Below are 15,163 nucleotides of genomic sequence, written 5' to 3'. Positions count from 1 at the left end.
TGTGTCCCTTTTGAGGCCAAAAGAAAGGAGGAAAATTCTCACCTTTCGACCTCTCCCACTGCTCCTTCTTGCTGCCCAAGCCCAGGCCCTCTGCTTGGGGAGGCTGCACATCCCTGGGAACCCAGCAGAACTCTTGCTCCCTGCCCAGGCCCTGCTTTGCTCTGACCTGGGCCACCTCCCAGCGCGTGAAGTCTTTTCTGAAAGGGGAGGTGCATTCTCTTCCTTGCATGTTGAAGCCCACGTTGAAGGTGTTTGTGTTACATGATGGAGACCACCTGTGCTTAACTGCTGACCCCTGTCAAGGACTTAAAACAAGACTGCTCCCTCTCCCCCTCCCACCCCCCACTGCACGTGGGTATGAAGGGAGGAAAGGATAATTTTTTAAAAATGCTTGTAAGATGATTACTAAAATTATGTATTGTGTGTCTATCTCTTTGTCCTACGTACTTCTCAAAAAAGGACTCTAGTGTTTGCTAAGAAAGTATTAGGTTCTAAGACAAAGACAGAACACAGAACGCAAGGAGAAGACAACCCGCAGAAAGAATTGAAAGCAGGGACTTGAAGCAATATTTGTGCACCCATGTTCAAAGCAGCATTATTCACAACAGCCAGAAGGTCTAAGAAACCCAAGTGTCCACTGATGGATGAATGGATAAACAAAATGTGGTATATTCATACAATGGAATATTATTCAGACTTAAAAAGGAAGGAAATTCTGACACATGCTGCAACATGGATGAACCTTGAGGATACTATGCGAAGTGAAATGAGCCAGTCACAAAAGGACAAATACTGTATGAGTCCATTTATCTGAGTCCCTAGAATAGTCAAATTCATCAAGACAGAGAGTAGAATGGTGGGTTCCAGGAGCTGGGGAGGGGGACGGGGGAGTTACTGTTTAATGGGGACAGAGTTTCAGTTTTACAAGAAGAAAAAAGTGGAGATGGATGGTGGTGATGGTTGCCCAACACTGTGAATGAACTTAATGTCACTGAACTAGACACTTAAAAATAGTTCAGATGGTAAATTTTATGTTATGTGTATTTTACTACAATTAAGAACAAAAAATATAGTTCACAAGAGGAAATGATCAAACTCACATTGCATTGAAAAAGGTCTCGTTATGTGTCTCATTCCCCATTAGGCTCTGAGCTCTTCAAAGATGGGGACTCCAGTGCTCTCTTCATCTTTGTTACCCTAGTACCTAATTTAGGTCCTCAAAGATGTTAGCTTCTCAGTAAATGTCTGCTGAACTGAGGTCCTGTAGTGACCACACTAATGCCGTACACATGAGAAGGGCGTCACAGTCTGCAGAGCGCTGGAGCACGTGCACGGTCACATTTGGGTGCACAGTCCTTGCACCCAGTGGTCTTACCCTGTCCTCCAGGGGTGACCCCCACTCTAGGCACATGAAAGGCACCTGGGGTGCCACACTGGACGCCAGGGGCTGGAGGCACAGTGCCTCAGATTCCAGGCATCTCGGAGATCAGCTAGAACCCAAGGGCTACAAAATTAGTGGACAGGCTTTTAAAACATCTTTATTACACATCATAATTTTCAGAGAAAGATGAAAATTATATGTAAAACTGTGGCAAATAATACATTCCATTTTTTCGAGGGCCCATTGTGTGACAGGGACTATGCTGAGCCTGTGAAAACCTTTATTTACCTGTCTCACAGTTCTCAGCCCTACAAAGCCTATGTCAATACGCCTCTTTTACCGAGGAGCAAACCGAGGTTTGGAGGTTATGTGACTCGTCTAAGGTTACAGGGCAAGAATGTGGTAACGCCATCAGCTTTCTCAAGCTTCAGAGGAGATGTTAGAAGATCGCACAGACTCTGCTCCATTTCTACCCATTTTACGCGTGCAGTGATCATTAATATGGCAATCTCTCAGCTTGAGGCTTATTGGACGGGTGACGCTTGTTACCTAGGCAGGTTACTTAAATGAGGCTCAGCTTCCCCATCTGTAGAATGGGGGTGATAATAGTGCCCCCCTCAGAGGGCTACTTGAAGAGTTAAAGGAGATAGCACTTGTATCCAACCTCTGTCTCACAGTGAGTGCACAACAAATTTTGGCCATTATGACGTAATAGTGACATTGACCAGACTTGGGATCGTCCAGTGAAATTTACATTGGTCCCATGTTCATGAAATGGCTTACAAAGGTGCTGTCCATTTCTATAACGACCCGTGCTATCAATGCTTTGTCTCAGGGGATAAAGCCACTCTCCTGATGAAATGGTGTATTTCATTTGGAAGGCAATGAGTTATGCAATTTGTCACGTCCCCCTTTGGCCTTGGCTGTTGGAAACTCACACTTAGCTTGTGATTCACCTGTGCCAGTGCCATCTTTAGCCCAGGCTTTTTGGTTCAATGATTTCTCCAGCTCATTACTTGCTTCTTTTATCACAGTTTTACCAGTTTTTATCTGTGTTTGTTAATTATAAGCTACCTCAAATGCGGTTGGGTGTAAATTATAAAACAATGTTCATTATAACTTAGTGTCAAAAGTGCTTCATTAAATTGTATGAAAACCAATTGTTCTTGTAACAGCTTGCATGATAAACAGACTGTCATATTGCCCCATTCTCTAGATAAGCCAGTTTGCAAAAATTAATAACACATATTACAAGTAGGTTAAACAAATTAACATTGTGGTGTTATCTGAATGCATTTTAAAACTCGGGAAACTTCTAAACAGTAAAAATGCTGCTTGGCAAGAGAACCAGCACCATCAAAACAAAGTGAAAAAGGAAAAAGGACTGAGAAGTTGTGGAGAAAGAGGGGAAATGTGTATCTGACTGGAGGCAGTAGATAAAATAGTTCTTTGTCTCACATCTAACGGCTCTCTGCAGAAAACTTTTAAATAACAGTCGCCCACAAACTTTCTTTACTTGTCAAAGAAGCCTCAGACATAAACGTCAAAGTGATGATTGCTGTTCCTGCTAAGGAGAAATGGCTGGCGCCAGGGTGGACCCCACCCCCACCCCCACTCCCTCCCCCGGTTGCCACGTAAACATTCCGGTGACTCCACCACAGGTGGATTGCTTTGAGGTTCTTCAGCCCAGGGTGGAAGGTGAGAGCCTGACTCATTCCCAGAGTAGTTACAGATGTAAACTGTGGCTGAGTTTCCTTTAGCCAAACACATCCTTGTCATTAAAAGAGCTTTGAAACTGAGTAAAATGTCTTTGAAATGCCAGTGGAATATGATCAAACTGTCTGAGGCAGGTATGTTCTGATTTTTCCCATAGATACAACTTTTATCAAAATATAAAATAATTTGTTCATTCAGTTAACATTCAGCGGGTGTCTTCAGTTGGCCAGGCACTGTGCTAGGCGTGAGGGGAAGGCAACGAATAGGACGTCCTCTAAAGACCTCCGTCAACATGGGGAGACAGACTCACGGACAGATAATTACAGAGCAGTGTTGTAAGGACGGACGTAGTGACAGCCTGTCAGGGGCACTCTTGTGGGTTGAATTGTGTCTCCTGAAAAGATATGTTCAAGTCCCTACCCCTGACACCTGTGAATGTGACCTTATTTGGAAATAGAGTCTTTGCAGATGTAGTCAAGATGAGGTCATACTGGAGTAGGGTGGGCCTTAATCCAGTGGCTGGTGTCCCCTTAAAGAGAGAGAGATTTGGAGACAGAGACACAGGGGAAAAGGGCCATGTGAAGACAGAGGCAGAGATCAGAGTTATGCTGCCATAAGTCAAGGAACACCAAGGATTGCTGGCAACCTCCAGAAGCTAGGAAGAGGCAAGGAAGGATCCTCCCCTGGATCCTTAGGAGAGAGCATGGCCTTGCCGACACCTTGATTTCAGACTTCTGGCCTCCAGAACTGTGAGAGAATACATTTCTGTTGTTTTAAGCCACCTTGTTGTGGTAATTTGTTATGGCAGCCGTAGGAAATGAGTAAAGGCACCAACACAGGTGGGAGGGCGTGTGGGGGAGGGGCAGACGAAGAAGCTCTCCTAGGAGGAGGTGAACTTGAGCTGTTTCGGAGGGTGAGGAGTTAGCCCAATAGGAAAACTGAGAAGTTGGCACCCAAGATCAAAGACACAGAGACATTGAAGCCGGTCACATCTGGGAAGTAGAAGCAGCCTTGTTTTAAGGATTTCTATCCTGGTCTCCTTGAGCTCCAGGAGCCTCTGCACATGTGCTCAGATTTTTACACGTATGTTTCCCAGGCCCTGTTCTTGGGGGGAAATGTATCCCTTTCATTAGAGTTTTCAAAGGAGCCTGTGACCCCCACAAGGTCACAGACTGGTGATGTCAAGAAGACTGAGGGGAACCTGAGAGGAGATGAGGCTGGTGGGTTACCAGCCTGATTGTGACCTTGCAGAGACCAGGCAGTCCAGGGAAGATTAAAGTGGTGGGACAGAGCAGAGCCTTTTTCGTAAGATAAAACAGGCCTTGGCTTTCAGCTGGACGTTGGAGGTGAGGAAAAGAGAGGGGTGTGGAGTGGGATGCCTCGATTTCTACTGTGAGTGATGGGAGGATGGTGGCTGCTCACCAAGATAGTGGACACAGGGAGAAGGATGTGGAGGGGGGAGGAGAAGAGGGAGGGGGAGAGGGGCATGAGGGGAGGATGGGGAGGAGGGGGAGGCAGCAGCAACTTGAGGGGAGTTGGTTGGTTCCCTTTAGAAAAGGCCGAATTTGCCGTGACTTGGGGGCAGCTGGTTCTAAGGGCTGGTGCTTGCCAATGAGATCTGGGTCCTCCTTGGCATTGGTCAATAAAGGAAGCAGAGGCCACAGTGTGTCTGAGATTTGGTGAGACGGCCCAGAGGGAGAACAGGGGGGATCAAGGAGAGAACCTACAAAAGAAAATAAGACACAGTAGCTAGGAGGGAGAAAGACAGTAAGAAGACTACACTGTTCCAGAAGTCAAAGCTGGAAAGATTTTCCAGAGGCACTGAGTAGTCAACAGGGTCAAATCTCACAGAGATGATTAATTTAATTTCAATCCGAAAAGTGATTCTCTCTAGGAAACATCTATTCTAAAATATTAAAAGAGGGTATTGTTAAAGTTATGGTGAAAATGCAGAGTGAACCCTGACTCCGGGAAGACTAGAAGTGAGAGGAGGCATTTACAGTCCAAGAAGTGGGAATTTGAATGCACCTTCTGTGTCTCTGATGCCAGTGATATAGATATGAAAACAAGGAAGCTTACTAGACTACGAAAGGCTGGAGGTTCGTCGTTTACACACGACTTTGATGGATTGATTCATTAGGCCGTGCATGATGTTGCTTGTCTCCTGTTTTTGTAGAGACAACTCAAGCAGTGCTGGGTGCCACGTGGGAATCGTGTGCGATTCCTTGCCCATATCTTTTGCTTCACCCATAAGTGCTGCTTGCTGTTCTCCAAATACACTGGATCTTCTGCTTTTATAGTTAAGCCGTTTTCACTTTTCCCTTTTACCTCTGCTGGGGCTGTGCCACCTTCTCCCTACCCCACTTCCATTTTGGTCAAAATCCACCCCATACTGCAAGGCCAGTTCAAGTATCCCTCCTGCCCCAAACCTGGCTTGTGTCCCTTGGCTGGCAGGGCTCTCTCCGTGGCTCATTGAGGCCAGAGATAGCAAAGCTGCGACTCGTCTTTAGAGTCGTGAGAGGGCAGAGCATCACACCTGCCCTGGCCTCTCAGCCCAGGGCCTCCGGCACCCTGAGTGCTGCATAAATTCCTGCTCAGTTGGATTCCATTGCCAAAGGACACCTTCCTCCAGGGAGGAAAGCTGGATTCCAGAAGTGCCTGGCTCAGGGCCTCGTGATGTGTTCAGTTAACGTTGCACATGATGCTATGGCCTCTGGGAAGGGGCTCAAAGTGGGAGGGGGTGGCTTTGGATGAGTGGGTCAGGCTGATGGAGGCAGAAGCGTGTTCAGTCCTTCCAGTTGTCTCAGGAGAGAAACCTCTTCAGACATCCTAGTACACTGACATACTCCTGGGGACACAGAGGGCCAGAGCCCTGGGCACCAAACACAACCACTTCATAAACCAGTCATGACTAGGTGGCTAATTGGACTGATTTTTAATTTGTTTCAAAATGAAAGTCAGCTTTCTGGCATTCTTGATGGCTTCATTCCAATGGAAGCCATTGGCAAAAAGCCCCATTTAGATCCCCTAGGTGTGGTTTTCTAAAAGCCATGGGGTAGTTCTGAGTCAAAAGCATATGGTTTCCTCCTAGGGCCTCAAACTCGCCACCTGTAGAGGAGTTTGGTGGTCTAAGACCAACAGTGTTCCTGGACTTGAGCTGTGCCTAGCGTCCTGGAGGGCTTGCTAAAGCACAGATGACTGAGCCCACCCTACAGTTTCTAAGTCAGTAGGTCTGCAGGTCAGTAGGTGGGCCCCAAGAATGTGCATTTCTAACAAGTTCCCCCAGGATGCTGGGCTGCTGGTTTGGGGCCCCCGCTTTGAGAGACCCTACTCTTAAACAGCACTGTGAGGTGGGACCCTGTCTTGGGTCAGGTTTCCAAGAAGCAGAGCCTGAGGCAGGGATTGGGGGGCACGTGTAGGGGCTGCTATTCAGGAAAGAACATGCGAGAGTTAGAGATGCCTGATGAGGAAAGGGAAGGAGCCAAGCAAGGACAGGGTCTCGGGAACTATCTAGCCCTCAGTTTACGCTCTGGAGCATCAACAACAGAGTTGCTCTGGCTTTTGTACCCCTAAGAGTCACCACTGGCTGAGGTCTAATGTGGAGAAAGGTGCAGCGTCTCATGGAGGACCATTCTCAGAGAAAAGCGAAGCTGTGAGCTGTTGACAGCTACCCTCCCAGAGGCTGAGGGATGGGATACCCCTCAGCAAGGGAACAGAGCAGGGCACAGAGTCAGCTCCAGGTTCTAATTTCACAGAGGGGGGATCTGGGGTTACATAAACTACATAAAGCCACACAAGTAGAACTTGGACCTGGGCTGCGGGACTCCTGCGACGAAGCCCTGTCTAGCATGTGTCCTGCAGGTGCTCAGGGCCTGCCCACCGTCTGCCAGTTTTCTTTTAACCAGGACAATTTCTTGATGCGGAGTGGAGTTAACCCGACGGCCCTGGGGCAGGCACCTGCCCTGTGAGAGCTCTGGGACAGACCAGCTCCCACTGTGCAGGGAAGGAGCAGACCGGCCTGGCCGCTTCCTGTCCTTGCACCAGGACCTCTTCTAGAAACCAAGGCCAGGTGCAATCTGTCCTGGTTTCTGCTGTTTTCTGTATTGGAGACACGAACATTCTCCCCGAGAAACCGATCCATCCCAGCTCGGGGAAAGTGCCAAAACTCTTATCAGTCTGGTTCTCGCTAACCTCCCCAAATGTCTGGCAGCTTTGCCTTGCTCAGCGGTGCCAGTAGGGGGTCACCCAATGGCGGGTGTCTGTATCAGTGGTGACAGTTATGAGATCTGGCGGAAATGGACAGGGGATGTGTCCTCACTGCATGACAGGCACTCTGCTAAGTTCTCGATATTCATCATCTCATTCCTTGTAACCACCCTAGAAACAGGTCTTATGTTTCTTCTGACACATGGGAAAGTAAGACTCTGACAATTTAAGTAACTTGCCCAAAATTACTTAAATTGCCCAAGTGTTAGCGGCAGAGATGGATTTAAATCAGGGTCTTTCTTTACCCAAAGTCTATACTTGTAAGCATTCTGGTAACTCCCCTCATGATGCCTTCTGGGGTCATTAACGTATCAGGCACTCGCATGCTCAGCTTTAGCCATACCTCAGTTTCACTCAAAAATAGGCTCATGACTCTAAGTTACAATTTCACTGTTTGTGTAGATTCCCACACACATTTAAAAACAATTTTAATGTCACAATCATGTGGTTCGTAAGCTTTTGATTCCTTTCTTCCAATAAATGTTGCATTGCAAGCACTTTCCCATGTTTCCATATAGGCTTTATAGTCATCATTTTAAGGGCCCTACATTCCATCCAATACATCCACCTCAATCTCCTCAAATAGTTTGTGATGGGCACAATAATGGTCTCCCAAAATATGTCCATGTCCTAATCCCCAGGACCTGTGAATATGTTACCTTCCATGGCAAAAGGGACTTTACAGATGTGACTAAGTTAAGAACCTTGAGATGGGGAGGTTACCTTGGATTATCTGGTGGGCCTAATGTGATCACAAGTGTCCTTATAAGAGTGAGGTAGGAAAGTCAGAGAGACACGGAGATGTGATGACAGAAGCAAAGGTTGGAGTGATGTGAGGCCGTGAGCCAAGGAATGTGGGCAGCTTCTAGAAGCTGGAAAGGCAAGAAAATAGACTCTCCCCTAGAACCTGCAAAGGAGTGCAGCCCTGCCAACACCTTGATTTTAGCCCAGTGAGATCTGCATTAGACTTCTGACCTCCAGAACTGTAAGATGATAACGTTTGTGTTGTTTAAGCCGCTAAGTTTGTGGTCATTTGTTACAGCAGTGATAGGACACTCATACACAGCCCCTGCTTGTCTCATCACGGCGGTCGTCCTCCCCCCTGCTAGAGACGATGGCACGTCACAGTAGCTAATGTTTATTGCATGTTGTTATGTTTCGGGCATTGTGCTAAGGGCTAGTTAGTGAGGTCACTTAATCTGTTTTAGGAATTCTATGAAGTAGGCACTATTATTATTTCCATTTACCAGCAAGGAACCAAGGGATGCTGAGCAATTTGCCCAAAGCCACACATGTAGCTAGAGACCCTGGGACTTTGTGGTCTGATTCCAAAGACCACTGATGCCACGGTGATAGTGACCATCTGGGCCTGGGGGCGAGGCTGGCTTGGTCCTGCTCATTAACAATCATAACTGAGGCCACACCCCACCCCTGGCCCAAATACTTTACATACATTATCCTCAGTGCATCGACGGCAAGGCTGGGCAGGAGGGGTTATTGCCTGCATTTTACGGATGAAGAAACTCAGAGAGGGCGAGCAACTCACCTACTGCAAGTGAGCCTGGGATGCAGACCCAGGCCTGACTGCCCAAGAGCCTGTGCTGACTCCAGAGTTCTTAACCTCAATGCCACATGACCAGAGCCAGGAGATTTCCATCTTCATCAGCTTTATTGTCAGTTCATCATGATGCATCATCTCTGCACAGAAATCCATGAGATCTTTCAGGTCTTATATTTGCACTTCATGGAAAGTAATCTGTGCACATCATCTTGGATGACTGTCTCTGTCACTCAGTAATAGGCAGAGATGGAGGCACAGCCACACGTCTGGGTTAGAGCTGATGCAGGCTCCGTTGTCATCCAAGGATGAGATGAGACTTGAACAGGCTATGGATGGGTCAGGGGTGGCCCTTGAAATTCACTTGAGTCGTGTCCTTACTCCTTTGCAAACCTGCCAAACTTGAAAATACTATCTCATATCATTTTCCCCATTAAATGTTTTAAATTATATCTAATTTTTTAAATAAACCCTTCTCATGAGTTGATAGACAGGGTTAGAGAGCTGCTTTCTTAAATCTCTTCTTTCTCATCACTAGCACTAGCAGTTGGAGAACATTCTTTGCAGCCTTTTGAAAAATCATTTTCCCCAGAATATCTGCATTGTGGAGGCAAAATTGTTACCCTGGACTGGGTAGTATTTTTACCCCACCTTCCTGTGTTTGATTTACGTTTCTACATTAGCAACAAGACACCCAGGCAGACGTCACAATACTGCTAGCTTGCATCTAAGAGTGCTTTTTCCTTCTACCCAGTACTCCATGAGGCATGCAGGGTGGGTTTGGTGGATGAGGAAATTCCACTGAGAAATTCCATAGACTTGTTCATCGTTATCAAGCTGGTTGATGGTGGAGCCAGGACCAGAACCCAGGTTCCACCATCTTGGTCCATGGCTGTGTGCACTTGGACCTGATGATATTCTCAGCTATCATTGTGGCAGATATTTATGTGGAGGGCTGTCCACAGTGTCTCATTTATCCTCACAATATTATCGCAAAATTATCCTCAGACATTCCAAAGCAGTTTCACTATCAGAGTCTGAGTCACTCATTGCTCTTTCGAGAATGGTTGCATTAAGAAGTTGGTCTTGTATTTCAGCTTTTCTTAACTCTAGTGGTGTTGGGAAATCCATAGATGTGATCCTTCTGCTGAGTGTAAACTCAGGACATGGGAGAATTTGAGACGGCTAAATTCATTCAGTTATTACTGAGTCTAGGAATGTGAACAACTGTATGGAAGAAAAAATCTTTCAGCCTAATAACCTAAATAACAGTAAACTCAGAGAGCCTAAATGGAGGAGGGTGGAACGAATGAGGTAAGAAATGTACAAGGTTTTATCTTGGGTCAGAATAGACTGGATTCACTATCAGCTAGTATAATACCTGAGTAGATGACATTAAATTTTATAGTAAAGTTATATACTCCATTTTATACTTTCACATACTAAAAAGTAGCAATATTATCTCCTTTTGCCTAGGATTACGGGACAACCAGTACAGTACAAACGATCAAATTGCCCTTAAAAATCTCCAGTCTGATGTTCCAGAGAAGAAATCTGACTTTGCCAAGGTAACATATGTTTCTAACTTCTAGAGTAGTCAGCAAAATGCAGCCAATTATAAAACATGATCATTGGCCTACTTGTGATGTGTTTGCATTTTATTTTGTTTAGTCAAAAATTGAATTAATGCAGCAGAAAATCTAACCATCAATGACTAAGCCTTGTTATTAAAGTATGCCGTGTATACTCAATTATTCTTCTATAATATTCACCAACAATTTGGATTTGCAGTGTCATAGGAGAGCATGGTGATTGAATCTCAATTTTAAACCAAATTTAATCCGCTGGAGAGAGAGAGAGAGAATGATGCCGTATCGCATTTTGAAGGTGGAGAAGAGATAATTTGAAATCTAACAAGCTAGTACAGGTTATTGTAACTGTAGAAAATGTCAGTGGTCTCAAATAGGGAAGAAAATTAGAGTTCATATTTATAAAATGTTTCTGATTCTAGAGAACCAAGAACTCCACACACAGTGGTTAATATTGCCAATGTAGCACACACCAAGCTCTGTCTAACTGACTCACTTCCTCTTTCCCACAATCCCGGGAGGAGATGTTGTTGTACCTATTTCACAGATGAAAAAACTAAAGGTCCGATAGCTCTGGTAGTTGACTTGCCCCAAATCTTGTGGTTCATGAGCTGTCTGGGTCCAGAGCTGCTGTTCTTATCTCACTCTAAAGGGTTGGCATAGAGGAAGGCTCATTCCAGTTAACAGAACTTAAAATATGGACCTTCCTGCCTGAAAGAATTGTCTGAGGTGTTACAGTTTACAAGGCATCTGTTGTCCTTCACATGTGGATATTCTGCTGCCAACTTTTGTAATTCTAAGAGTGAAATTATAAGAGTCAATCTCTCATAACAGATTAAAGGATCAAGGTTATGTGTAAAAAATCATTTCCGCCCCCCTCAAAATGCTTGTCTTAGGTATTATCCTTTGATTCAGCTCTGCATTTAATAAAGCTCGACATTCCCCTCAGAGACCCCAGGCCTGAAATCCCACAGGATGGAGAAAGGATGCTATTCTGGGTCCTGAGATTTAGTCATCAGTATTGAAAGTCCTTTCTACGTGGAAGAACCGAGCTCACTGTCTGAAGATGTAAAGATGTGTGACTATAATTAATTCGTTTCCTGGGTGCATGAGCAGGAACCCCAGGTCACGGGGAAGGAAATGAGTAGGAGAAGGAGTGGGTCTTTGAGAGCCATCCTGAGAAGAGATGCCCAGTTAACAATACATGATAGTGCCTGCCTTTGAAATCCAGCCATTTGTGACAACATGGTTAGACATTGAGGGTATTATGCTAAGTGAAATAAGTCAGAGGGAGAGGGTCAAATACCTGACCTGTATGATCTCACTCATAAGTAGAAGATAAAAACAACAAACAATCACATAGAGACAGAGATTGGATTGGTGGTTACCAGAGGGGAAGGGGAGGGGGAAGAGGGCCAAAGGGATGATTAGGCACATGTGTGTGGTGATGGACTGTAATTAGTATAGGGGTGGTGAACATGGTGTACTCTAGCCAGAAATAGAAGTATAATGATGTACACCTGAAATTTATACAATGTTATAAACCGATGTTACCACAGTAAAATCAAAAGTAAAAAAAATGGGATGATAATGCTGAAGTCGATTACTAGTCTTTTTTAAGAAAGTTACCAAGCGAAGATCTTTCCCACCTGTTTTTCATATTGAGCTGGCAAATTTCAGCATTTACCTGTTGATGTTAAAATTAATCAGTTTGGTCATTACTGATTTGGATCCTTGGGGCCACGTGGCTGTGTCTCTGTAACACACGCATACTCACACATTATCTGTGACTGAGTTAAACAACTCCCACAAATCACATCTTCTAAACATCTGCTTTGGAATGATCCGGATCATCTCATTTGATCTTATCAGTAGTGTGACTTTCAAATTTCCCTCCTAACTTGGGCTTGTAAAGCTTGTCCCTGTGTGTTTGTTATAAGGATGCTGTTATAAGGATGATGAAACACTCCAAGCGGATGCCCTTCCTTTGTAACCACTATAAATCTCCGGCTCTCCTCCAGAGCATGCACAAGATTGATCACTTTTCCTTTCAAAATTCATCGAAGCTATAGAAATGATATGCAGGCACTTCTTCAGCAAAGTGATTATTTAAAAGGAATGAAATTTGGAACACAATTTTCTTCTTTAAAGAAACAATGTTTAAATTTTCCTGATAACAAAAGTAATGGCAATTCCATGCAGACTCTTAGGAAAATACAGAAATATATAAATGAGAGAATAGTTATATATATTTCTTTCTCTTATTTTTCCCATGCATTTTTTTTACATAAGACTATAACATACACCAACTTTTATAGCTCTCTTTTATTACATAACATTCTATCACAGGCAGTTTCCCGTGTCATTTAAATTCTTTGTAATCTTTATTTTTAATTTCTACAGAATATGATGCTCTTGTATATACCGTGATTTACTTGCCCACTCCCATCTTAAAAAACATTTAGATTCTTGCCAGATTTTCACTGTTGCACATTACACTGCATTGAATCTTTTGGTTTCTAGTAAATGCGTGGAAAAGACAAGAGTTTCAGGATGGAAAGTGAGAAAAGCTCTGATTTTTTCCATTTGTCTTAATACCCTCTTTCCATATTGCTACATACCACAGTGAACTCATACATTTGAAAATGCTTTACATTCAGGGTGAAATACCAACTAGGTTGACAGATTACCTAGTGGTGATGAGTCTAGATCAACTAAATGGGAATACTACGCTTGCAGCGAATGTGGAGGTAACTAGAGTGTATCTGTGGGGAGATGGGTCCAAAGAACCCATGGGGCTAATATAGTTGTATAGGTATGGAAAAGGGAAGAATTGTCTCCTGGAGAAAAATATAGATCTCAAAGCTATACATTGAATTAGATGCTTATCCTTTGGAGAGAGAAATTGCTACAGGAATGGAGGCATCCTCACTCCAGCGGCTCGGGATCTGATTTCTCTGTCCATCCACTGCTTCTCTCTTTCTTACTTCAATTTATGAAATGGTGCCCTTCTTCATAATATGTCTTAAGGTATAAAGTCAAAAACGGTCAATAAAACGCATAAAACTATGAAAGCCAGTTACCAGCCCTACGAAATCATGTTTGAAACATTTAAAAGAAATCAATATCTTAAAGCAGCATTTATGAGCAAGAAAATGTACAAATGTGAGTGTTGTATGCTGATGGTCAGGAAATGGGTGATTTACTACCATAGCCAGACACAAAATTCAACTATTCATTTGACCTCTCTCTGACCTTGAACGTTCTACTTTAAATACAAGATTATTTTCTTCCTTTCAAATCAAATCTTACGTCAGTTAATTTTAGATAAAGTAAAATTGTTTTAGATATCTTTTTTCAAAGCCATGTTCAGTTAACCCAGGATGAAGAGCAGAGGGAGTGATACCCTGAAATAGCTTAATTGGGGAAGATATTTCATGCAAAAGATGTGATTACTTTTTAAAGAAAATTTGCCCTGTTTTAAAAGTAGACGGCTGATTTAGGAACATCAAATAGTCCCTCTGTCTCATCTCTTTTTTGGTTTCCCAGCCCCAGAAGAAGAACTGGACGCAAAGTGGTGTATTGTGGTCTGTTATGGACTGAATTGTGCCCCACCCCCACCCCCAAATTTATATGTTGAAGTCCTAAACCCCAGTACCACAGAAAGTGACTGTATTTGGTGACAGGGTCTTTAAAGAGGTAATTAAGGTTAAATGAGGTCATTAGAGTGGGCCCTAATCCAATGTGACTGGTGTCCTTGTAAGAAGAGATCAGGACACGGACACACACAGAAGGAAGAAAATGTGAAGACACAGGGATAAGACTCAGAAGGAACCAACCCTGCTGATGCCTTGATCTTCAGACTTCTAGCCTCCAGATTGGTGAGAAAATAAAATGTCTGTTGCTTAAGCCACCCAGACTGTGGTACTTTGTTATGGCAGCCCTAGCAGACTGATACCTATTTTTAAGACATTAGACCTTATCTTTAATTATTTAATGGCTTTCAATGAGAAAATAGGATTTTGATCAATGGGACTTCCCTACAAGAGTATGACGTATGTTGAAGAGCAAAGAGTGCAGTGTTTCCTTTTACATTTCTCTCAGTGTATTGGCTGGGGCTTTTGTCAAAGCTGAGACTAAACACCTGAACAAACTCAGTAGGACTTGACCTCATAATCTCTGTCCTGGTAATTGATTACCTGCTTGATGTTATCTCCAGCCTGTTAACCCCTCAACACCCACCACAGAGCCTGGCATGCAGTAGGTGCTCAATAAATATTTGTGATGAGTGAATAAATAAATGGCCTGACCATAGTTCTCCATGTTATGAATAACAGAATGTGCATCTAAAATAGTTACATTCATTTTACATTCTCATCAAAATTTCAGTGTATTGGGTATGCAATGGGTCATTTCCACTTATGCAATTCAAATAAACTTGAAAAAATAAGCATTATAAAGTCCACTGAAATTACAGTATACCTTTGATATAAATACTCCCTCATTCCTCCATAGGTTTGATTATATCTGCTATCCACTGATTTCTGCTCAATCACATGAAAAGTCAGACCCGGGAGTTACATAACGTGTTCATATTTTGAGAGGAGCTTTCGCAGCCATCATCGCTTTTGATCTCCAAAACATCCCTGTGAG

The 15,163-nt window shown here is 43.9% G+C and overlaps 1 protein-coding gene across 3 annotated transcripts in view; it reads left to right on the top strand.

Annotated features, from left to right (window-relative positions):
* The window catches only part of C6H10orf90 (chromosome 6 C10orf90 homolog), a 210,482-nt gene that overhangs the window by 125,832 nt on the left and 69,487 nt on the right, over nucleotides 1-15,163 (top strand). For 2 of the 3 annotated variants that reach the window (XM_058542722.1, XM_058542721.1), the window contains exon 3: nucleotides 10,398-10,489. In XM_058542722.1, the coding sequence (XP_058398705.1) occupies nucleotides 10,398-10,489 (92 nt within the window). Of the gene's footprint in view, nucleotides 1-3,209; nucleotides 3,232-10,397; nucleotides 10,490-15,163 lie in introns of those variants that run through there. The other variant, XM_058542723.1, reaches the window with a different exon arrangement.

Source organism: Diceros bicornis, chromosome 6 (assembly GCF_020826845.1).
Source record: "Diceros bicornis minor isolate mBicDic1 chromosome 6, mDicBic1.mat.cur, whole genome shotgun sequence".
Taxonomy (NCBI): domain Eukaryota; kingdom Metazoa; phylum Chordata; class Mammalia; order Perissodactyla; family Rhinocerotidae; genus Diceros; species Diceros bicornis.
Note: the sequence above shows the minus strand (reverse complement) of the source record. Positions and strands in the feature narration are given on the sequence as shown.